The 25,255-nt window shown below is 43.4% G+C and overlaps 2 protein-coding genes and 1 pseudogene across 3 annotated transcripts in view; all 3 read right to left on the bottom strand.

Moving 5' to 3' along the window:
• The window catches only part of LOC310855850 (cationic amino acid transporter 2-like), a 234,442-nt pseudogene that overhangs the window by 9,566 nt on the left and 199,621 nt on the right, over positions 1–25,255 (bottom strand). The window contains exons 3-6 of the transcript in view: positions 24,848–25,003; positions 4,114–4,276; positions 2,216–2,352; positions 1,194–1,416 (exon numbers count right to left, since the gene is read on the bottom strand). The product of the transcript in view is annotated as a cationic amino acid transporter 2-like (transcript). The remainder of the gene's footprint in view (positions 1–1,193; positions 1,417–2,215; positions 2,353–4,113; positions 4,277–24,847; positions 25,004–25,255) is intronic.
• Positions 6,579–7,979, bottom strand: LOC310870989 (E3 ubiquitin-protein ligase TRIM35-like; the record flags this gene model as incomplete). The annotated part of the gene is made up of 1 exon (XM_083782405.1): positions 6,579–7,979. The coding sequence occupies one exon, from the start codon at positions 7,977–7,979 to the stop codon at positions 6,579–6,581; it is 1,401 nt and encodes a 466-aa protein (XP_083638531.1).
• Positions 21,680–23,267, bottom strand: LOC310870980 (nuclear factor 7, ovary-like; the record flags this gene model as incomplete). The annotated part of the gene is made up of 1 exon (XM_083782394.1): positions 21,680–23,267. Exon 1 carries the CDS (start codon positions 23,060–23,062, stop codon positions 21,680–21,682), a length of 1,383 nt encoding a protein of 460 aa, XP_083638520.1. The 5' UTR covers positions 23,063–23,267.

Here is a 25,255-nt window from a genome sequence, read left to right as displayed (position 1 = left end):
TGTGAGCCGTCATTCTGTCTGATTTACTACAGTAAGTTGTGTGAGCCTCATTCTGTCTGATGTACTACAGTAAGTTGTGTGAGCCTCATTCTGTCTGATGTACTACAGTAAGTTGTGTGAGCCGTCATTCTGTCTGATGTACTACAGTAAGTTGTGTGAGCCGTCATTCTGTCTGATGTACTACAGTAAGTTGTGTGAGCCTCATTCTGTCTGATGTACTACAGTAAGTTGTGTGAGCCTCATTCTGTCTGATGTACTACAGTAAGTTGTGTGAGCCTCATTCTGTCTGATGTACTACAGTAAGTTGTGTGAGCCGTCATTCTGTCTGATGTACTACAGTAAGTTGTGTGAGCCGTCATTCTGTCTGATGTACTACAGTAAGTTGTGTGAGCCTCATTCTGTCTGATGTACTACAGTAAGTTGTGTGAGCCGTCATTCTGTCTGATGTACTACAGTAAGTTGTGTGAGCCTCATTCTGTCTGATGTACTACAGTAAGTTGTGTGAGCCGTCATTCTGTCTGATGTACTACAGTAAGTTGTGTGAGCCGTCATTCTGTCTGATGTACTACAGTAAGTTGTGTGAGCCGTCATTCTGTCTGATGTACTACAGTAAGTTGTGTGAGCCGTCATTCTGTCTGATGTACTACAGTAAGTTGTGTGAGCCGTCATTCTGTCTGATGTACTACAGTAAGTTGTGTGAGCCTCATTCTGTCTGATGTACTACAGTAAGTTGTGTGAGCCGTCATTCTGTCTGATGTACTACAGTAAGTTGTGTGAGCCTCATTCTGTCTGATGTACTACAGTAAGTTGTGTGAGCCTCATTCTGTCTGGAGAGACTATTTTGAGTATAAATGATAGTGAAGTGTCACTATAATAACGTCTTCAACATACACACACGTTACATAATAACATCCCATACCTTGTAGAGACAGTGCAAAGATTGACCCCACAGGCACAACAACATAACATCCCATACCTAGACAGGGCACAGAGCGAGCCCACGGGCACAACAACATAACATCCCATACCTGGTAGACAGTGCACAGATCGAGCCCACGGGCACAACAACATAACATCCCATACCTGGTAGACAGTGCACAGATCGAGCCCACGGGCACAACAACATAACATCCCATACCTGGTAGACAGTGCACAGATCGAGCCCACGGGCACAACAACATAACATCCCATACCTGGTAGACAGGGCGCAGAGCGATCCCACGGCCACGGCGTACTTGGCGGGGCCCCAGCCGATGTAGGAGAAGGCCACGGGCAGCGGGCTGTTGGCGCTCAGCAGGTAGTAGGGCATCATCAGGGTGAGGGCGGCCGACACGCCGAAGTACGCCAGGAAGCAGATGAGCAGCGACGCCACGATGCCCACGGGGATGGACTTCTGGGGGTTCTGGACTTCCTCTCCTGGAGGGCGTTATTTATTATATAAACACACGTTTTACGTCCATCGGCATCACAAAACAACATTATGAACATTATGAAAGACACTTCCCACCCCGCTCACTCACTGTTTGAACTGTTGCCATCAGGCAGACGGTACAGAGCGATCAAGTCCAAGACCAACAGATTCAGTAACAGCTTCTATCCCACAGCGGTAGTTGCACTCAATGCTGCTAAAAAATGATCTGTTGCTGCGACACTTTTTAGTTTTCTCTGCTATCCTAAGTACAATAAGGGTTTGTTGTGCGATAACAGCTGAAATGACATGTTTGTGCATTAGTGCTGCTGGGGTTGTGCAATAACAAGAAGTCATGTGTGTTTTTCTTTTAGCTTGTACAGTATGTTGTTTTGTGATATGATGCACTGATTGGTTGGCACTTTTAATTTCGTTGTACACGTTGCAATGACAAATAAAGATCTATCTATCTATCTAAAAACACTCACATGTTTAACTTAAACAGAGTATTTCTATAGTTGCCGTGTTGATATACTTTTACTTATAAGTAAAAGTCTGGAATTCTAAATTTACTTGAGTAAAAGTACAAAATGTATCAAAAAAAATTTTAACACAACATTTGAACACTTTCTGTACATTTCTTTGACGAAAAAAATAAGTAAGAAATCTTCCTCCATAATATTAGCTGCTCATGTGAGTGCAGAGTGGGTGATATGTTGTATGAATTAATCATAAAATAATCCACACATAATGTGTGCTGTCTGTGTTCGAGGGCAAAGCTTCCAGGAACAATGGTTCCATTTATACCTGTTGTGGCGATGCAGTCGAAACCAACGAAAGCGTAGAAGCACGTCGCTGCCCCCGCCAACGTTCCTTCCACCCCAAAAGGAAAGAAGCCGCCCGCGCCCACGTCACCGGTGGTCTGGTTCAGATAGCTCTGGTTTCTGGAATAGAACCGCCATGAGTGTTACATGGTGGTCTGGTTCAGATAGCTCTGGTTTCTGGAATAGAACCACCATGAGTGTTACATGGTGGTCTGGTTCAGATAGCTCTGGTTTCTGGAATAGAACCACCATGAGTGTTACATGGTGGTCTGGTTCAGATAGCTCTGGTTTCTGGAATAGAACCGCCATGAGTGTTACATGGTGGTCTGGTTCAGATAGCTCTGGTTTCTGGAATAGAACCACCATGAGTGTTACATGGTGGTCTGGTTCAGATAGCTCTGGTTTCTGGAATAGAACCGCCATGAGTGTTACATGGTGGTCTGGTTCAGATAGCTCTGGTTTCTGGAATAGAACCACCATGAGTGTTACATGGTGGTCTGGTTCAGATAGCTCTGGTTTCTGGAATAGAACCGCCATGAGTGTTACATGGTGGTCTGGTTCAGATAGCTCTGGTTTCTGGAATAGAACCACCATGAGTGTTACATGGTGGTCTGGTTCAGATAGCTCTGGTTTCTGGAATAGAACCGCCATGAGTGTTACATGGTGGTCTGGTTCAGATAGCTCTGGTTTCTGGAATAGAAACGCCATGAGTGTTACATGGTGGTCTGGTTCAGATAGCTCTGGTTTCTGGAATAGAAACGCCATGAGTGTTACATGGTGGTCTGGTTCAGATAGCTCTGGTTTCTGGAATAGAACCACCATGAGTGTTACATGGTGGTCTGGTTCAGATAGCTCTGGTTTCTGGAATAGAACCGCCATGAGTGTTACATGGTGGTCTGGTTCAGATAGCTCTGGTTTCTGGAATAGAACCGCCATGAGTGTTACATGGTGGTCTGGTTCAGATAGCTCTGGTTTCTGGAATAGAAACGCCATGAGTGTTACATGGTGGTCTGGTTCAGATAGCTCTGGTTTCTGGAATAGAACCACCATGAGTGTTACATGGTGGTCTGGTTCAGATAGCTCTGGTTTCTGGAATAGAACCACCATGAGTGTTACATGGTGGTCTGGTTCAGATAGCTCTGGTTTCTGGAATAGAACCGGCCATGAGTGTTACATGGTGGTCTGGTTCAGATAGCTCTGGTTTCTGGAATAGAACCGCCATGAGTGTTACATGGTGGTCTGGTTCAGATAGCTCTGGTTTCTGGAATAGAATCCGGCCATGAGTGTTAATTACTTGTGCACGGCACAGTGTTAACATGACTTATTTTCTATCGATTAATGAGCATTTAAACCCCATGAAGCCTTGAATACATTCATGGAGATGTTTTACTGTCTGAGCCAAACATTTAATAGTAGGAGTAGGAGACTTGCAGAGTCCTCAATCCTGGTCTCTATACTGGCTCCAAAGGAACTGGTTGGAATAACGCGTTCCTTCCACGTGCTATGTCCTATACCGGGGAAACTCCCCCCCTGTGGGGTGAAAAGAAGCGGCTTGGACTCCTCATGCATTGAAGGAAGCATGAGGTCAGTAGGTTGCTCTCCCCAGGTTGGCAGAAGGAGTGTATAGTGCCCAGGATTACAATATTTCACACTGGGTGAAAACTAAAAGAAATGGGTTACAAAAATTGTGGGATAAGAAAAAAGAGAGAAAAAAAGAGAATGTGACAAAAACAAAATAAAGATCTACCCTTAGGATAAATCCTTACACTCTCAGAGTTGAACTAACACTGGGGTTTACACTGTGTGTGGGTTTTATAAACATGTTACGCTGTGTGAATGGAGTGGAAGTGTGTCCGTAACAGTAACAGGAAGGGTTCATACTCGTATATCGATGCGTTGAGGACGGCGTCCACACTGATGCACCAGTTGTCAACGTCTCCCTTTATGAAGCCGGAGATGATGACGAACACCAACACCACGATGTTTATGACCGTGAACACCTTGTTCACGATGGCAGACTCTTTCACGCCGAAAGCAAGGATGCCTAGCGGGAGAGGAAGCACAGGACAAACCGTTAGCACGGGACAGGACGTCACCAACACCTTATTTTGCTCCCGGTCCGATTCCCACCATTTGGGTTTAGAGTATCTACCGATAGTATACACACATCACACCAGCAGTGTTGATTATCTACCGATAGTATACACACATCACACCAGCAGTGTTGATTCATTTGGGTTTAGAGTATCTACCGATAGTATACACACATCACACCAGCAGTGTTGATTCATTTGGGTTTAGAGTATCTACCGATAGTACACACACATCACACCAGCAGTGTTGATTCCGTCGACTGAAACTAAGACGACAAATGTTCGTCGACTAATGAAAACTAAGCTATGATGACTAAAACTAAGACTAAATGTATTGACAATTTCGTCAAACAAATAAAAACTAGACTAAAATGTTAGGAAGGTTCTATAGTGGACAAGAGATCCACTTTTCAGCAAGTGTAAAAACAGTCATTACGACGGCATCGATGACCCCCAAAATACATTTTAGTCGACTAAAAATCTTATGACATTTAGTTGACTAAAACTAGACTAACTCTAAGACATTCCAGGTGACTAAAATGTGACTAAAACTAAAATCTAAATTTGCTGCCAAAAACAACACTGCAAACAGCATACCACACCACACCACAGGTAAACCAGGCTCATTCATAGTCTGGATAGTCTGGACCACCGGAGCTGAAATAACGTTGAGAGGTGGTGAGTAAAATCAGAGAGAAGGGCTGGGGTGGTGGTGGTGGTTTGCTCTTCACCGCGGCTCAGTGACGTCATGTTGTAGTTCGGTCACTTCGGTGGTCAACTCACCACCGAAAATCCAGACTATGTATGAGCCTTACGTCTCATTACTGTTAACTTTCACTCACAAAGGCAAATATTGTACTTTAGTTGAAATCTTTAGTTACAGTATACTAGATACTTTGTTATCGAAAACATACGTTAAATACTTCAGCCATTTCGTCCATTTGAAAAGACAAGCTCACAATTGCGACGCATTGTGAGCTTGTAGATCTGCTGTTTTCAAAATAGGTTTTTACATTTGAATGCCTCAAATGGGAAAAAATTATGCATAGTGTAAGTACTTTTTACTTTTGGTACATTTTGATGCCAATACTTTTGTACTTTTACCCATGTCAATTTTGAATTCCAGACTTTTTATTTTTAACAGAGTAGTTCTACATTGCAGTATTGTTTTTACTCAAGTCAAAAATGTAGTACTTTTTCCACCACTGCAGATGACAGACTGAGGAGAGAGAGGAGTCTGGGTAAGAAGAGAGTCCATCTTTAATTAAACAATCCTGAACACAAACAGCAGGAAAACAAAGTAAAACAGTATAGAATATCCTTGTACAAACATGTTCTTGGGATTAATTTCCTTAACAATATAATTGTAGGCAACTTAAGTACAGGTCAATACAACATCTGAGAGTATAAAACCAGAAAAAGACTTGCAGGCGACCACACAATAATAATGATATACAGTCTAGTCGTCATCATCTATTGTCAGCACACCATCATGACCAGCCACCACAGTATGATTATTGATGTATATTGTAACGTAGTATAGGCAGCCGCGAATAGGCAAAATAAGAAGGCAAATAAAACACAGAAGAAGACTGCAAAAATCCCCAAACATTGCACGTGTGTGTGTGTGTGTGCACGGGCCTGGTGCATGCACAAGCGTGCATATGCGTGAAAACGTCAAAAAATGTCTTCTACATCCTGACAGTTTTCTGAAAAAGCTATGTTGCTATGTCAGTCGTTCTTCCATTTTCAAAAATAGCAGACCTACAAGCTCGTAGCGCGCCACTCGGTGGCACGCTACGAGCTTGTAGATCTGCAATTTCTCAATAGCTAAAGCATAACATAATACTAACACCAAAAGGGGTTCCCGTCTCATCATCGCACATCATCATCTCATACTGGCCAATCAGAATGCCTGTTGGTGCTGTGATTGGTTGGCTGATTTGCTCGTTTACATAATTATGACGTATAAGTTTTCCCTTCAATGTCAATTATCACACAAAAATATCTTGAAAGTGTGAGAAGTACTGATTTAGAAGGCTCAGGTCGTAATGGGTTAAAGTATACCTCTAACCACCAATATTATAACTATTGCCACTGTCATCATCAATATCAGGTTATTAATGTTAACATTATTACCACTACTGATGTTTAATTTGTAGAAAATAAAAAGCATTTTTGATCAACACGCTATCTATCATTTATCATCATCATCATCATCATCATCATCATCATCATCATCATCATCGCCGTCTATTCATTGTCCAGAGTTGTCCAGACAGATCTAGGTAAGATCTTCAGAGGACGACCAGGACCAGTGGCAATGCCTGGAAAGAGTGTGTCAGTGAACCTGTGTGTGAAGGTGTGTATGTGTGTGTTAGTATCAGGATCACAGAATGACAGCTTTCCTTCATTCCAGTCCAGTTGGACTCTGATCCTCTGAGGCTTCTGCTTCAATGAGAGAACCCTGGATGACCCTGAGGAGGCTGCTCCGTATTTACCTTCCTGTAAGTATATTCTCCAGCGTTGACCCCGTGTGTCTCCCTTCCTCTGAAAGGACTCTGCTAACACACCTACATTCCAGAGTGTATTGTCTCCAACCTCAACATCCCAGCTGTGACTCCCTGAGTTAAAGCCCTCAGAACCAAGGACAAGGCCCCAGTGGTCAAATCTCTCTGGATTGTCAGGGAGCTTCTGTCTCTCTCCACGTCTCATGCTGGTCAGATCATCAGACAGGGTGTATTCTGGACGGGCAGTGTTGGGGTCCAGAATGACAGGAGTGTAGGAGACAATGTCCTTCATCTTGTCCCAGACTCTGAAGGCCAGGTTGCCCAGGTGTTTGGCCACGTCTATCAGTGCTCCTGAGACCGGCTGTGGGTCCTGCAGTGTGAGCTGGACTCTCTCCATCGTGGTCTTGTAGTTCTGCAGGAATGAGATGTGTTCAGCTCTCAGCTCCTCCTCGATGGCTCTGATCGTGTGTGAAATGGTTGATATGTCTCTGTTCAGACCCTCCATCTTCTTCTTCATCATCTGACTCTTCTGCTGCTCTTCCTCCCTCAGTTCGGTGATCCTGGCCTCCTCTTCATCATGTAGAAACTGATGAAGCTTCTTAAACTGTTCCTTCATCTGCGTCTCTGTGTGCCGAGTCTGGAACGTAATGTGTTCTGCTGTTTGATCGTAGTTTGTTTTAGTTTTATTAAAGACCTCCAGTTTGTCCTGTAAAGGCTTCAGTGATTTCTGGACCTCCTCCTTGTGATCCAGAGCAGCTTCATCGACGGGCCTGATTCTGTGGCCGGTGTGTTTTTTAGAAGTTTGACACACGAGACACACTGGCTGTTGGCATTCCAGACAGAACAGTTTGAGTTTCTCAGCATGCAGACTGCAGAGATCATCAGAGCCTGCTGACGTTCTCTGATGTCTCTCCTGTATGAAGGCCTCACACAGGTTCTTCAGAGCCAGGTTACGAGGTGGACGATCCGTCAAAGATATGTCCTTACAAACTGGACATTGCTGTATTCTCTTCTCTCGCCACCAGTCCTGCAGACAGGCTTTACAGAAGCTGTGGCTACAAGACAGCACAACGGGATTTTTAAAGATGTCACAGCACACAGGACAGGAATAGTCCTCTTCAGAGAGAGACGACTTGGAAGCCATTTTTCCTTTTCAGTAAAGCTACAAACACTCTGCTCAAGACAGGAAATCCAGCCAGTCAGTTGTGGTAACACTTTGTCTTCTAGAATGTTCCCTGAAGTTTACTTTCGCAGTGAATCGTGCAGGCTCTTGTTAAAGTCCATTCAGTTGACAGAGTCAGCAGCAGGTTGTTCCAGTGGTCTGGGTCACTATTCCCTCCTGTAGCTGTGGATGGAAACACAGTCTGTCCTCCTCGCTGGAAGTTGTGCGTTTGATCCAAAGTGCAATCTTACCGTCTCAGATGAGTCAGGCAAGGGGTGGAGCTTTGACAGACCTGTTGCACAGGTTCACACACACACACACACACACACACACACACACACACACACACACACACACACACACACACACACACACACACACACACACACACACACACACACACACACACACACACACACACACACACACACACACACACACACACACACACACACACACACACACACACACACACACACACACACAGAATTGTCTGCATGTCTTGTAATTGAAGCAGATGTCAGACGTTTATAGACGAATTCAGAAACGGGTCTCATGGTCGCAGCTTACGTATTTCCTGTAGGCGGACTCGACATAGCTGCAGGGTTTAAACCCTCACCAAGGCGCACCTCTTCTACTACGGTGAACGGCAGAGTGACTGATGTTAAGTCTGCCTCAAGTCAAACGTTACTCTTTTACCTGCTTTTTGCTAACACTAACATTACAAAGATGCCCAGAACATCGAGATGAACCCGTTTAGTTTATGGCTGCTCCAACAGCAGTGGCAACATTCCCAAAAGAAGAAAAAAAACAGAATGTCAAAATATCCACCGTGGGGTCTGAGAACAAAGCCATTGAGTAATGGTTGAGACGAAGCAGTGATGCTTAGTATGCTAAGCATTTAAAGTAGCATTTCAATGACTCAATGGCTCCGGTCTCAGACCCCGCGGTGGATATTTTGACATTCAGTTTTCTTTTTGTTTTACGTTGGAACAGCCATAAACTAAACAGGTTCATCTCGATTTAAGCTGTAATTCGTCTATAGGGTGAGCAGGAAAGGTGACAGCGCTGAGCCCTGGGGAGCGCCTGTGATGTACACCAGCACCTCTGAACAGACAACCCTGCAGTCTCACATACTTCAGTGATGCTTGCGGAACTCGACTTCGTCTCGTTCCCCTACAGCATCACTGTCGTGGCAATAATCACGTTAAACAACACCCTCTCGTGTAATATTGCTTAACTATACTATACTATACTATACTATACTATACTATATTATACTGTTACGCCAACACCTATGTATGGTGGTTCTGGACAACTACCTATCCAATCAACTCGACATCGGACATAAACATGTACCTGGAGTCAGCAGCAACGCACATGCCGAGTTTGAAGTTGGTCGGTTGGACGGTTTTCGAGATACGTCTACAAGATGGACGTGTGTACGTGTGCATCCATTATTTAATACTCCTCTCTGTATCAATAGGAATGTGTATATTAGAGTGTTCTAGATAGATGTAATCATACATCAGAGCATTTCAATGTGTTTAAAATAGACACCACCTTTGTCAAAAAATTCAAAAGTTCACTCATTTTCACATAGCCATAGGGTTCCAGACACACCCAATCATAATGACAAACATTCCAACGTGTTTGTATTGGTCCAAAAACATGACAGACACAAAGTTTGCATGTGTTGCTCGTCTGGTTTTACAGCCAAAACAGTTTTAGTTAGCAGCCACTGAGGTCGCCGTCGCGACCTCAATGGCTGCTAACTAAAACCCAAAGGTCGCTAGCTGTACATTGATGTCAGATGCTGTGACACTTTGTGATACTTGAATAAATGTTTCATACCGTATGTTGTAATAATTCTGACCTTCATTGCATTTGTCTTTAGTGTTGTCCATTTTTTGCATTTTTCAATTTTACTTTGGTCCGACATATCATTGGTTCGAAGGAGCATTGGTCCGACTCGGGATAGGGTTTGGGGTTAGGTTTAGGTGTGCTGCCCCGTGCTCGCGGTTATGGTTATGGTGAGGGTTGGGGTTAGGTTTAGGTGTGCTGCCCCGTGCTCACGGTTATGGTTAGGGTGAGGGTTTGGGGTTAGGTTTAGGTGTGCTGCCCCGTGCTCGCGGTTATGGTTAGGGTGAGGGTTGGGGTTAGGTTTAGGTGTGCTGCCCCGTGCTCGCGGTTATGGTTAGGGTGAGGGTTTGGGGTTAGGTTTAGGTGTGCTGCCCCGTGCTCGCGGTTATGGTTAGGGTGAGGGTTTGGGGTTAGGTTTAGGTGTGCTGCCCCGTGCTCGCGGTTATGGTTAGGGTGAGGGTTTGGGGTTAGGTTTAGGTGTGCTGCCCCGTGCTCGTGGTTATGGTTAGGGTGAGGGTTGGGGGTTAGGTTTAGGTGTGCTGCCCCGTGCTCGCGGTTATGGTTAGGGTGAGGGTTTGGGGTTAGGTTTAGGTGTGCTGCCCCGTGCTCGCGGTTATGGTTAGGGTGAGGGTTTGGGGTAGGTAGTCGATCGGACCAAAGTATAGTAACCATTCAATTTAGGGGGGTGTGGTAACAATTTGATAGATTTGTAGCCTTTGTGGGCCGAGGTGCACTGCTTTTCTTTTCTACCTTTCATTACACAGTAGGTTGTGTCACAGCCCCTGTAGTTAACTTGGGCTACTAGGGCCTGTGTGGTTTGTTAGGTAGGCCTAGTCTTGTGCTTCCCACAGGTCCTGCTGAGTTGCTGATCGGGTGCATTGGGAGCACTTACCTTGTCGGTATGGGGGACTCAGGAGGGCCACTGAAGACCAGGGCAAGTGAGTCAGTTTAGTTTTTGGTTAGGCAGCTGAGGTAGGGGGATCACCGCACCTGTAGGCACACCTGTCATATCTGTCCTGGCTTTGCAGTGTTGTGAGAGAGAGCATTTTTTGTTAGCTTTTTTTGTGGATTAATTGTGAATTAATTGTTAATTGAAATTGTGAATTGTAATTCACTTGTCATCATAGTTTTGTCCTCATAGTTTTCTGTCTGAAATGGTTGGTCCATCATTTTGTTGTCAAACTTGTCAGTACGTACATATCTTGTGAGAGCTCCGTGTGGGAGCTGTTTAAAATTGGAAATGGCAGGAGTAGTCATCACCAGGCTGGTGCAGCTGGGAGACAGTGTTGTATCTGTCAGGCTGTAGATGGTTGGAGGTGTAGATTTTGGTTTTATCCTGTCTAGTATGCGATTTGTCTCATCAGGCCGGAATGGCTGGGAGGCAGTGTTCGTTTCCCCTGTCCTTCTGACATATGGGTCGGTTGGGGAGGGGGGTTTGGTCAAGGGCAATGCTGGATGGATAGGTGTGGGGCTTTGTGCGCACACTCCCGGTGAACTGGGAGGAGCCTCCACCCTCTGTTTTATTCAGGTTGGCCTTATTAAAGGGTACTGAATGACTGGATTTTGTCATTTTCAAATCTGGCCTGTTTCTGTCTTGTATCTATACTTTTGTCCCTGTTCCTCTATTCTTAAATGCTTCAAGAATACCGGTAATCTTAGTTGCTGATAGAAGGCCTGGTGTGCTGGGTGCAGATTTAATTGGTTGGGATGAAATTAATTTTGAGTAATTGTCTTAATGTTGGTTTATAGTTATGTAAATTATGTCTGGTACGTTGGTTACATTGGTTTGGTTAAGTTGGTTTGGCAGGTGTATGGTTTGCGCAGATTCCCATCCTTAAAAATAATAAATTATGAATTGACTATATAGCACTTTTGTGTTATTGCTGATTGTTAAAATGTGTATGTCTGTTTGCCTTGTGGTAAACTGGTCACTGGTGTGTCAAAGCTGGCAGCTTTAGATGGTGAAACGTCATGCCACAGTGTGGTAGTTTTATAGTCTCGGCTGGCCTTCCGCCTCTGAGAGGTGGAGCTCCAAACAAGCTGGTGCTGTTGTGCATTAGGGCTAGAGCTGACAGGGTTACCTGCCCCTCAGCCAGATACTGCCACTGTTAAAACTATTTTAACATCAGTATTTTGTATTTGTATTGGTTTGCTGTTTGCATCTAAATTGGGGGGGTAAGTCTGCGCAAACGGTTCGTTTTGGTGTGGGAAAAACAAACATCAGCCAAACAGACTTTGGTCACATTTTTGAAGTAGTATTATTTTCTAAGCTAAATGACCCAAATGTTTAATGATATTTTGGTTATTGGATGAAATAGTGTCTCTGTCCCTTAAGGGTCCTGGCTTTGTAGGGGGAGGGTGTCACAGCCCCTGTAGTTGGGGTAATAGGGCCTGTGTGGTTTGTTAGGTAGGCCTAGTCTTGTGCTTCCCACAGGTCCTGCTGAGTTGCTGATCGGGTGCATTGGGAGCACCTGATCAGTGTTCCCAAGGTGCACTATAAGGGGCTGGGTGTGGCCACGCTCAGTCTCTCTCTCCTTCCATGAGAGCAGCAGCATCTTTGCACCATTCAACACCCCACACTACACCCACCACACATCCACTCACTGACACTACTGATCTACTGATTAACACACTCCACCTTAGAACTGTAGTATTGTTTGATTCTTATTAAGTTGGTTATAATGTAAATAAATATTGGTTTGTGCACTTTTAAACAGCCGTGTCTTCCTCCTTTGTTGTGGCCCAAGAGCCAGGTCATAACAGTTGTGACAATTTTTATGTATGAAATATAAGCTTTTGGCTAAATGTACTATGTGTATGCTATGTGCCAATCACTTAAGTTGAAGCATTTTCTTTTTACAAATTTGCTACATTTCATGATCTAGATTCACATATGAGTAAACTAAGGCACCAGTACTTGTTTCAGATGTTAGGTATATGTATTTATGACATTTGAGAAAGATTTTGTGTTGCCAAAATCTTTCAACACATTTTACAAGCAAAAACAGCAGCACAAGATTTTCGTTTTATACATTTCTGACTTGTGACGAAATACGGCAGGATATTATGAGTAGAACTTTTAACCCAAAGTCCAGAAGGGTATTATCTATGAAAAAATGCATTGAATGTGTAGTGCCAATGATGACGCGGGAACGAAACTGAACGAAAGGGACCTCACAATATGGCCTACTAGTACTAGTTTAGGTTGTTGTTCCGTGTTCCGGACGGTTTAAGGCTGCATCCGATGCTTCACACATACGTACCGACAAGTGTGCATCGTTTCCGTATCCGCTCTAGAGTCTAGATCTAGAGCGGATCAGCAGTCTGCAAAGCAACTCCACCCCAACCCAGTCTACCATTATAAATAAACACTCAAACCCACAGTTCCACCAAGGCTCGTGAAAATAGTAATAATTAGTGATGCACCGAATATTCGTCCGCAGAATAAATTCGGCAGAAAATGGATAAAAATGCATTTTCGGCCTATTCGGTTTCGGCCCAAAAAGGCTGAAAATATATCACGGAATAGTGTATGCAATTAATGCATTCAAAAGAGCTGAATAAATGTTTTATGGATCCATAATAGTGATTATTATTTAAGTTAAGTTTTGCCATAACCATAACATAACATTTGTAGAATCAAACTCAGGTCTTAATGGGTTAAGTGGGGATACTAAAAGAGTGATATTCAGTTACACTTCATACCAATTATACTGTGCGGGTGTAGGTATGTTAAGTGATAACCACTTTCAACATGGCATTATAGGCAAAAGCTTTCTAAATCTTTCACATTTTCCAAACATCTACAAGCTTGTAGGTCAACTATCTTCGCTATTTGTTGCACAACAAAGTATATATAGTGCTTAAGTGGCATTCTGGACTAGACCCGTTTGGCTGGAAACATTGTGGTTGCAAGGACTGACCTTCTGACCTTTCAGCTACAGGACTGTGTCACAGTCATTAGCAGGTGATTGAGAGATTATTTATTCTTTACTCTATAAACATACTATGCGCCGAATATTCGGCCGCAGAAAATGTTAAGGTACGGCCATGACAGCAATGGTAGGAAAAAAGATGTATAATATTAATCATATTCGGATATTCGGCCAACTGTTTCCTATATTCGGTATTCGGTTTCGGCCAAGAATTTCCCTTTCGGTGCATCCCTAATTTACATGGCAATTATTTGCAATAATCTTGAATGTACTTGGCTGCTTAACAACACTGCTGGCTTGCTGCAGGTATAGTTAGCCTACTTGGGAACGATGCAAGTTGGGAACCTAGTATGCAATATCCTTTTTAAACGTTTTATCTGTCTGTGTCTGAAGCAAACTGACTGTGAAAAGTGGACTGGTTAAGTAATCAAATGACAGGTGTGTCATTAGGGAACTCTACAGATGAGGAGACACTGACAGAGCCTGACCAGAGCCTTTCGTGGCGCCAGGGCTGGACTGGCCACCGGGCATTTTCCAGGTGGGCCGCGACCGTAGGGGGGCACCAGGAAAGGTCCGGGCGTGCTGCCATTCTGCCATCATGATAATGTCACTGTACCTGTATCAGTGAGTGACAAATAAACCCTCTACAAAGGGTTGTGTAGTTGTGTTGGTTTGTATCATTTATGTTGTTCTGTAAAAGTGGTGGCATTAGGGGCTTGTTTGTTTTCTGTGTGCCTCGACGGAACGGGCGGTAGAGTTTCTGCTATCTGCGCGCTGGTTGTGGTGGGTCGGTCTGGTCTGGTCTGGTTGTGGTGGGCCGGTCTGGTCTGGTCTGGTCTGGTTGTGGTGGGCCGGTCGGTCTGGTCTGGTCTGGTTGTGGTGGGTCGGTCTGGGCCAAATTCACGCGAAAATGCCGAATTTCTGTCCCAGCCCTGCGTGGCGGTTCTAGACAACCATGTGTCCGACAGACTCAACGATGGCACTGCACTCTGTGTGGAGGTGTGGAACACTGCACTCTGTGTGGTGGTGTGGAACACTGCACTCTGTGTGGAGGTGTGGAACACTGCACTCTGTGTGGGGGTGTGGAACACTGCACTCTGTGTGGAGGTGTGGAACACTGCACTCTGTGTGGAGGTGTGGAACACTGCACTCTGTGTGGTGGTGTGGAACACTGCACTCTGTGTGGAGGTGTGGAACACTGCACTCTGTGTGGGGGTGTGGAACACTGCACTCTGTGTGGAGGTGTGGAACACTGCACTCTGTGTGGAGGTGTGGAACACTGCACTCTGTGTGGAGGTGTGGAACACTGCACTCTGTGTGGAGGTGAGGAACACTGCACTCTGTGTGGTGGTGAGGAACACTGCACTCTGTGTGGAGGTGTGGAACACTGCACTCTGTGTGGAACGTGTGTGTCAAAATGTCAGTGTCAGTGGGGCGAATGGTTCTGGAGTTAGGTGGATTACAGACATACTTACATACATACAGTCAGAAATACACAGCTGTTGAGGCCTCTTACAGACAGACATAGATACATACATACAGTCATACACACTCGGTCACTCATTGGGGCGGTTTGGCACCGCTCAAAAAGGAGAGAGGACAGATGTAAAATCAGGGTACTAAAGTTTAAAAAGCCAACATGTTTCGACTCCTTAGAGTCTCCATCAGGGCATGAATGATAAACTCATCAGCTCTGTTAGTCAGACCTTAGTCCTGTAAAGTTTACCAAGCCGTGGGTTATTTTTGGCACCAATTCTTATGATTCTATTATTATTTTCTTGTCCTGCATTTCCAAATATATTATTTTAATGATTGTAACTATTTTTAACAAACAAAACAAAGTTTCCATGAATAAAAATAATAATAATAACTTGTTTAATTCCACCAGTCACATTTGTGAACACTTTTTGGTTTAGATACGTTTAATAAGTAATAACACAGAGCCATATCTAGATAATGAGACACATCAAAGTCCAGGACTTTATATGTGATATAATGTGTGTGATAGGTTTCACCACCATGCCAGTCATGAACCAATCACTCCTAAGCTTCAACAACAGCAGCCACAACAGACACACTGTAGATCCACTTCATCATCTTCAATTCCAAGTGAACATGCATGTTCCTTCCTTGTTACACAACTCACTGCCTTCAACAGATACAACTCAACATACAGTCATACACACAGTACATTCACTTCAGCCTTCAATTCAAGGACCAGAAACAGTCACTGAACATCAGCCACCCGGTTATTGGGTCCCAAAATAACAGAAACACGTTGAATCACATTAGTATAGGCCTACGGCACGGCTTACAACAAGCAGCAGCAGCAAAGAAAGGAAACACAGGGACAGACATACGGATGGACACATATAGCTGTTCATAGGAGTGGCTAGCACCACTCAAAAAATATATATGAAAAACGTTCCTACCTTGAGCCGTCTTCTACTCGACGTCATCAGCTGTGTAGGACAGGTGATGTCCATGGGGACGTCATCAGCTGTGTAAGACAGGTGATGTCCATGGGGACGTCATCAGCTGTGTAGGACAGGTGATGTCCATGGGGACGTCATCAGCTGTGTAGGACAGGTGATGTCCATGGGGACGTCATCAGCTGTGTAGGACAGGTGATGTCCATGGGGACGTCATCAGCTGTGTAGGACAGGTGATGTCCATGGGGACGTCATCAGCTGTGTAGGACAGGTGATGTCCATGGGGACGTCATCAGCTGTGTAGGACAGGTGATGTCCATGGGGTCAAACTGTGGAACAGTTAAAGAGACAGAGTCCCTCTCTCTCTAGAGTGATCCTCGGACGAGTCTTCCAGCGGCATCTCCAGTCATCTCCATCCTCCATACATCCTGTATCCTGTCAAAACATACAGTACACATGCAGCTTAGAACTCTACAGACAGGTACAGTCACTGAACATGTTTAATGTCCTGCCAGTCAATAATAGGGTTTGCCGGTAAGGATCATTTTATATTGGATAATAGGTATTCAGCAACAGAGCAATTTAGGGGCAGTCAACAAACTAACAAAGTGCTCAACTTGATCTGTAATTTGTATTTTCAAATGCTTTTAAACCTAATGATAATGGGCTCAACAAACTCTACATTGTGCAGGGCAATGTAAGGACCTTTCTAACATTGTAGGACAAAATTGGGATTAAATGGATGCTGTGAAAATAACCGCTCTAGAAGCTCACAACACTGTGCGGAGCGACTCATTCTGTGTGCTTGTAGATCTGCTATTTCCACTTGTTTGGCTCTCCGGGAAAACGTCTAATCTCTCTGTGATAGTTGGCCGAACGGTCAAGGGTCCAAACAGACAGTCAAAGAGTCCAAGAATGCCCTTTTGGGAGTTTAATTCACCTTTCCAAACACCAGCAGTCCAGTTCACACTATACAACCAAACACCAGCAGTCCAGTTCACACTATACAACCAAACACCAGCAGTCCAGTTCACACTATACAACCAAACACCAGCAGTCCAGTTCACACTATACAACCAAACACCAGCAGTCCAGTTCACACTATACAACCGTGCAGCCTCGACAAAGACGAAAAGAAAACAAGATTGGCCAAAATAACAGTTGTACAAACAGAAACACACTTTGAGGACAACACTATATGGAACAACAGCTACACAGACGAGAAGCTGTAACATACCATACCCTTATGCTGCGTTCACATGGTGTCAGGCAAGACAACACTATGGAACAACAGCTACACAGACGAGAAGCTGTAACAGACCAAACCCTTATGCTGCGTTCACATGGAATCAGCTGGACCGTTTACCGTCCTGCTCCCGACCACTAAAATGACTTCTGGTTTTCCTGATCCCATGTGAACGCAGCATTACTTCCCAAAGGGCCCTATGGCAGCTCTCAGGCAGGCTGTTACCTGTTAGTGTCAACCACGGTCTAACTGACTCTGATAACCTGCAGCCTGCAGGGTCCCTTTTATAGGGAGTGAGAGACGTACCAAATCACATCACAGCAGATAACTCACAATAAGCAAACATAAGGCCGATGAGTTAACACGCCATTACTGAAGGTTACTGAAAACTATTGTCTCTTTTTAAATAAGATTGCCCTGGAATCAAACACCCCTCCTCCTCCTCCTCCTCCTCCTCCTCTCTCTGCAGAACTTAATGGCACCTTCCCAATCAACAGGACTGCCCCTGCAGAGTGCAGAGGGGAGAGGTGAGGTGACTCACAATCAATTTACCTTCGGTTCAATAGATCAACATATTTAATACCATGAACAGTAGTATATGTAACTGCTCCTAAACCATCTTCATCCGTGGCAGAAATAAGACAACGTCCCGACTCCCAACTGATATCACTGAGGGCTTTTTATTTATCCCAAGAGACAACCGTGAAAAACTGCAACAAAAACATAACAATATTCTTTTAAATACAATGAAACATGAAATATGAATGTCCTTGTCAGTCAATCCTGATGTCCGTATTATATAAACACAATGAAATGTACACAAACAATAAACACAAACAAATACACGATACAATGGCAATATAACTTTATAACAGAGACAAACAAAACAACTGGGAACATACCGTATGCGCCTTCTGCACAGACTTTTAGGAGTTCAGTTAAGTTCTTGTTCTTTTTTATATTATTTTCTTTCTTCTTATCTTTCTTATCTTTTGTGGAGACTCTCTGACATGAGAGAGCTCCTCTCTTTACCTCTGCTCTGTTTGTTCTGCTCTTAACATGCCCAAGACCCAACAGGTGATTGAAATGAGGTGATTAGAGCAGGTGAGCCTAATTCAACCTGCCCATGAACCAGACAGCCCACAAATACAGAGCACAGTAGATGGCGCTATCTCACCATGCATTTACCATATGTACCCAAATAAACACACATATAATGTTCACATATACATTTTCAGAAAGGTGAGCAATAAAATAGAATATCCCAAAATACCCATTGCTGGGACAGCTACAGTATACTACAGTAGTATATGAGTGTTCTTCAGTACTGTAGTACCACCTGGTATGGATGTTTGTCTGCAGCCCTAAAGTCACAACTGCTGCAACAACTGAACATTTTGTCCAAAGATTGTTGGACAACAACAACTTCAGAAACTTTATACATCCACGTATGATAACAGCACCCTAAGGTTAGCGAGGAATATCACCTCTAATACTAAGCATGTGTTGTATGGAGAATATAGGTTGCTACCTCAGAGAATGTGTTAATATATCATGCAGTCTTAAAGAGGCACTATGTAACTTATTTTTACTGAATAAACTGTAATTTTGTCCAATCTGTATGTTAGAGTGTGTTAATACAATATAACTTATACAATCTGTATGGTAGAGGCCTGGATATTGAAAAATAGCAGATCTACAAGCTCATATCGCGCCACCGAGTGGCGCGCTACGAGCTTGTAGGTCTGCTATTTTTGGAAAAATCATGAAAATATTTATTTCAGAAAATTGGAGGATTTAGAAGATTTATTTTTTTAATTTTGAGGTCAGGCCTAAATGGGTTAATGCAAACTAATGTATACAATTATGTATGGTAGAGTATGTAAATACAATATAACTTAAATACTGTAGCTTGTATTTTGTCTCCCTGTTCTTCTATTGAGACATTTAAAGTCGTGTCAAAGGTCATGATCTGGCATTAATTCTGACCAGTCAGAATCAATCCTGTCATGAATAAATTAAACGTATCCTCTGAGCAAGCAGACCGGCTCTATTAGCTCAATGGTATAAAATAACAGGTTAAAATCTGTGGTAGAAAAGGACAGTTACATACTGTATAGTATAATAAATCTGTGGTATAAAAGGACAGTTACATACTGTATAGTATAGTAAATCTGTGGTAGAAAAGGACAGTTACATACTGTATAGTATAATAAATCTGTGGTAGAAAAGGACAGTTACATACTGTATAGTAGTGCAGCTTTAACTGGAATAAACCTCAGGCAGAAATAGACTCTATAAAACGGGTGTTTAACATACTGACCTGTGATCAGCGTTATATAAAATGTCATAACTTTTAATGTTTTAAACGTGGGAGTCAATGTTGATGCAACTGAACGACGTTGTGTGGTAGATCATGTTTATTTGATTTTCCAAATTCTTATACATAATTATGTCTTTCATTCAGATCTGTAATTTCAACAGAGAAGGTACATATGCCTCTCTACACACTAAATAAAACAATAACGAAAAAGTACAGTGAACAGTAAAAGTATCATATATCGTACATAAGTACCCCGCAACATTATTTCTAGTTTAAATTTATAGTAGGCCTAATAATAGCCATCAATTGATTAATATTACATTTTATACTGTTGATAGTTTCATCATCATCATCATCATGTCTAACTATGTGTGTGTGTGTGTGTGTGTGTGTGTGTGTGTGTGTGTGTGTGTGTGTGTGTGTGTGTGTGTGTGTGTGTGTGTGTGTGTGTGTGTGTGTGTTAGTATCAGGATCACAGAGTGACAGCTTTCCTCTCTTCCAGTTCAGCGTGACTCTGATTAGGCATGCACCGAATGGGACATTCTTTGCCGAAAACCGAATACCCAAATATGATTAATATTATGTATCGTTCATGTTTTTGTTTTTTTTACCAGTTTTTGTACCATTGCTGTCATGGCCGTAACTTTGTTGTAGAGCTACATGAATGGTAAAAGACATGATTACATTTTGATAATGTCATGCATCACCGCAATTTTTTTTTTTACGGAAGGTAACCCCGGTTCTTTGGTGATTCAGTTTCGGCTCTAAATCATCATACATGTAGCTTAGTTTTCATTTAGTTTCCATTTAGTTTTCGTCAGTGAAAAAGGTAGTCGACAGACATTTTTCGTCTTAGTTTTAGAAAAACACTGGTATCTGCTTCAGGTTTTAAAGAGAAATTCCACTAATTTTAAACATTTTTCAATGTCATTAATAATACCTTAGAGTTGTTGTGTGTAAATATTCCATTATGTGTTTCCTAGAACTGGAGGTCTGGAAAAAAACCTTAACATTATGAGGTACATCTCAGTGACATCACAAAGATGTACTTCATAATGTTAATGATTTTTATCAGACCTCCAGTTCTAGGAGGGGGGGGGGGATACTTATTTCCACACAACAACTCTAAGGTATATTAATGACATAGTAAAATGTTGAAAATGAGTGGTATTCCCCTTTAACAGGTTAATTTATACACCTAAACCCCAATATTATAACAACATCAATTGGCATTAACATGGTCAGTAATATCATCAGGTTATTAACCCATTTTGACCTGAGATCAGAAAAAAAATGTCATCTACGATAAAAAAAATTAGCAGATCTACAAGCTCGTAGCGCGCCACTTGGTGGCGCGCTATGAGCTTGTAGATCTGCTATTTTTCAATAGCTAAAGCATAACATAATAATTAATTGTAAACGCACGGTTTACTGCTTCCATCTCCTCCATCCATTATTAGTATCATTGTGCCGCGGTAGTCCACCTCTGTACGGTTAACACATTCTGACCTGAGATCAGATTCTAAAAATGTCTTCTATACATCCTGACAGTTTTCCATTCTGACCCGAGATCAGATTCTAAAAGAAAATCTTCTATGTCAGTCGCTCTTCGATTTTTCAAAGAATAGCAGACCTACAAGCTCATAGCGCGCCACTCGGTGGCGCGCTATGAGCTTGTAGATCTGCTATTTTTCAATAGCTAAAGCATAACATAATGCTAACACCAAAAGGGGTTCCCGCTTAAAATGGGTTAATGTTAACATTATTACCATTATTGATTGATCAAGATGCTCTATCAATCTATAATTTATCATCATCATATAATTATCGTCTTTGTCTTCATCATCATCATCATCATCATCATCATCATACATTGTCCAGAGTTAGACAGATCTAGGTAAGATCTTCAGAGTACCACCAGGAGCAGTGTGAATGCATGGAAAGAGTGTGTCAGTGAACCTGTGTGTGAAGGTGTGTATGTGTGTGTTAGTATCAGGATCACAGAATGACAGCTTTCCTTCATTCCAGTCCAGTTGGACTCTGATCCTCTGAGGCTTCTGCTTCAATGAGAGAACAGTGACTGACCCTGAGAATGCTCTGTATTTACCTTTATGTAAGTATATTGTCCAGGATGGACCCCGTGTGTCTCCCTTCCTCTGGTAGGTCTCTGGTAACACACCTACATGCCAGAATGTATTGTCTCCAACCTCAACATCCCAGCTGTGACTCCCTGAGTTAAAGCCCTCAGAACCAAGGACATAGCCCATCTGGTCAAATCTCTCTGGATTGTCAGGGAGCTTCTGTCTCTCTCCCCATGTCAGTGACGTCACGCTGGTCAGATCATCAGACAGGGTGTATATTGGATGGGCAGTGTTGGGGTCCAGAATGACAGGAGTGTAGGAGACAATGTCCTTCATCTTGTCCCAGACTCTGAAGGCCAGGTTGCCCAGGTGTTTGGCCACGTCTATCAGTGCTCCTGAGACCGGCTGTGGGTCCTGCAGTGTGAGCTGGACTCTCTCCATCGTGGTCTTGTAGTTCTGCAGGAATGAGATGTGTTCAGCTCTCAGCTCCTCCTCTATGGCTCTGATCGTGTGTGAAATGGTTGATATGTCTCTGTTCAGACCCTCCATCTTCTCCTTCATCATCTGACTCTTCTGCCGCTCTTCCTCCCTCAGTTTGGTGATCCTGGCCTCCTCTTCATCATGTAGAAACCGATGAAGCTTCTTAAACTGTTCCTTCATCTGCGTCTCTGTGTGCCGAGTCTGGAACGTAATGTGTTCTGCTGTTTGATCGTAGTTTGTTTTAGTTTTATTAAAGACCTCCAGTTTGTCCTGTAAAGGCTTCAGTGATTTCTGGACCTCCTCCTTGTAATCCAGAGCAGCTTCATCGATTGGCCTGAAACTGTGTTTGGCGTGTTTTTCTGAATGAAGACACACAAGACACACTGTCTGTTGGCATTCCAGACAGAACAGTTTGAGTTTCTCAGCATGCAGACTGCAGAGATCCTCAGAGCCTGCTGACGTTCTCTGTCTCTCCTGTGTGAAGGCCTCACACAGGTTCTTCAGAGCCAGGTTACGAGGTGGACGATCCGTCAAAGATATTTCCTTACAAACTGGACACTCCTTTATTCTCTTCTCTCGCCACCAGTCCTGCAGACAGGCTTTACAGAAGCTGTGGCTACAGGACAGCACAACGGGATCTTTAAAGATGTCACAGCACACAGGACAGGAAAAGTCCTCTTCCGAGAGAGACGACTTGGAAGCCATTTTAACAAACACTCGCTCACGCAGTCAACAAGGAACTCTGCCAGTCAGTCGTGGTAACACTCCCTCTTCCAGAATGTTCCCTGAAGTTTACTTTCACTTTGAGTCCCGTTTCTTGTTAAAGTCCATTCAGTTGACAGACAGAGTCAGCAGCAGGTTCCAGTGGTCTGGGTCAGTATTAACTCCTGTAGCTTTTGGAAAGACAGTCTGTCCTTCCTCACTGGACGTCGTTGTGTGTTTGATCTGAATGTGAATCTGATCGTCTGTCTCACTATGAGTCAGGCAAGAGGTGGAGCTGCCTGTACAGACCTGTTGTGAAGTGCACACACCCACACATGCAGGTGTACTGTGCGCGCACACACACACACACACACACACACACACACACACACACACACACACACACACACACACACACACACACACACACACACACACACACACACACACACACACACACACACACACACACACACACACACACACACACACACACACACACACACACACACACACACACGCACACACAGTATACTCCACACATTGAATTGTTTGAATGAGAAAGGACGGTCTTTTTATATTTATTATATTTATACAGACAATAAAGGTAGCAGAATGAAAAGGTTGTGTTCTTATGGTGTCAGAGTGAACTTTGACTGTTCAAAGTGCTTTACAACAAACCGTACGCCTCACATTAACCCTTTAACAGCACTCCGTCCGTCCGTGTGTGTGTGTGTGTGTGTGTGTGTGTGTGTGTGTGTGTGTGTGTGTGTGTGTGTGTGTGTGTGTGTGTGTGTGTGTGTGTGTGTGTGTGTGTGTGTGTGTGTGTGTGTGTGTGTGTGTGTGTGTGTGTGTGTGTGTGTGAGTGAGTGAGTGAGTGAGTGAGTGAGTGAGAGAGAGAGAGATCAGACACTGCTGCAGGGGATGTGTTCTGGCCTCAGTGCTTTGGCCTCAGTGTTTTAGCACCCTCTATGGGCAGGCCAATGTATTTTGTTTCTTGTTTTCTGCACAGAGTTCTTCCTGTTAATTACTCCAGGTGCTGCCTATTGAGTGTTAGCAATCAAGGCATAATCTGCTGCAGTGCTGCTGTGCAGGGAGTTTAGGCTCACTCAGTGTGAATTCAGCTCAGTTTGAGAAGCCAGCTACATTCGACAGTCATGCCTTTTGTTTGTGCTTAAAGAGTCAAAGATTGTAAGTACATGTAGAACTTTTCAGAATACATTGTTAATGTTATGTTTAATTGAAAGAGTGGTTTATTTGGAGTTCTGTGTTTAATACGATTTGTTTCATACTCAACTGTTTTACTTACCTGTTACAGTGTAAATATATTACAGCAGCAGTGATACAGTGCTGCATTGATATACAAATATAATTTTATTGATGTATCTTCATTTCTGTGATGTTTATGTGAATTGTGTAGTATTATGGGATATTTACACATGCTCTTTTTTCTGCCTTTTGTCACAGTTTTACAGTTTAACTTCTATATAAAAGACTTGTCAAGATCCACTCCTCTCTGACTGCTTTTTATGGAAGGATGTTTAGCTCACTGCATAGCCGCACACGCAATCACGCATACGTGTGGTGAGAGCAGAAGAGGATGAATTGCCTAATCAAGAGAGAGAGACAGAGAGAGGAGTGTGCGTGCGTGGTGTGTGTGTGTGTGTGTGTGTGTGTGTGTGTGTGTGTGTGTGTGTGTAAAATCATCACATTCCGTATAATATAATTATATAGTATAATTGAAAAACAATATATATATATATATATACACATGCTGCAGGCACTTGCCTGCCAGCAGCATTATGAGTCCAGCTGCGGTGAAGTCTGGGTACGGAGCCAGTCCTGGTAGGTCCATGGCAGCATCTCTGCTCAGGGAGGTGGCCATCACGCTGCCTATGAGGTCATCAAATGTCCCTGTCCACGCCCTGGCTACACTGGATGTCCCTGAGAGAGACAGAGAGACAGAGAGAGAGACAGAGACACACAGAGAGAGAGACAGAGAGAGAGAGAGAGAGAGAGAGAGAGAGAGAGAGACACAGAGACAGAGACAGAGACAGAGACAGAGACAGAGAGAGAGAGAGAGAGAGACATATTACCTTGGACAGCAGAAAAGGTTCTACTCCCTATAGCTATGAATACAAGCACACTCGTCCCAAAACACACTCGCGACCTTTGAACGGTCACCAGCACGTATAC

Source organism: Protomyctophum parallelum, assembly GCF_964188405.1.
Source record: "Protomyctophum parallelum genome assembly, chromosome: 1".
Taxonomy (NCBI): Eukaryota; Metazoa; Chordata; class Actinopteri; order Myctophiformes; family Myctophidae; genus Protomyctophum; species Protomyctophum parallelum.
This window is presented reverse-complemented; position numbering and strand designations above follow the sequence as displayed.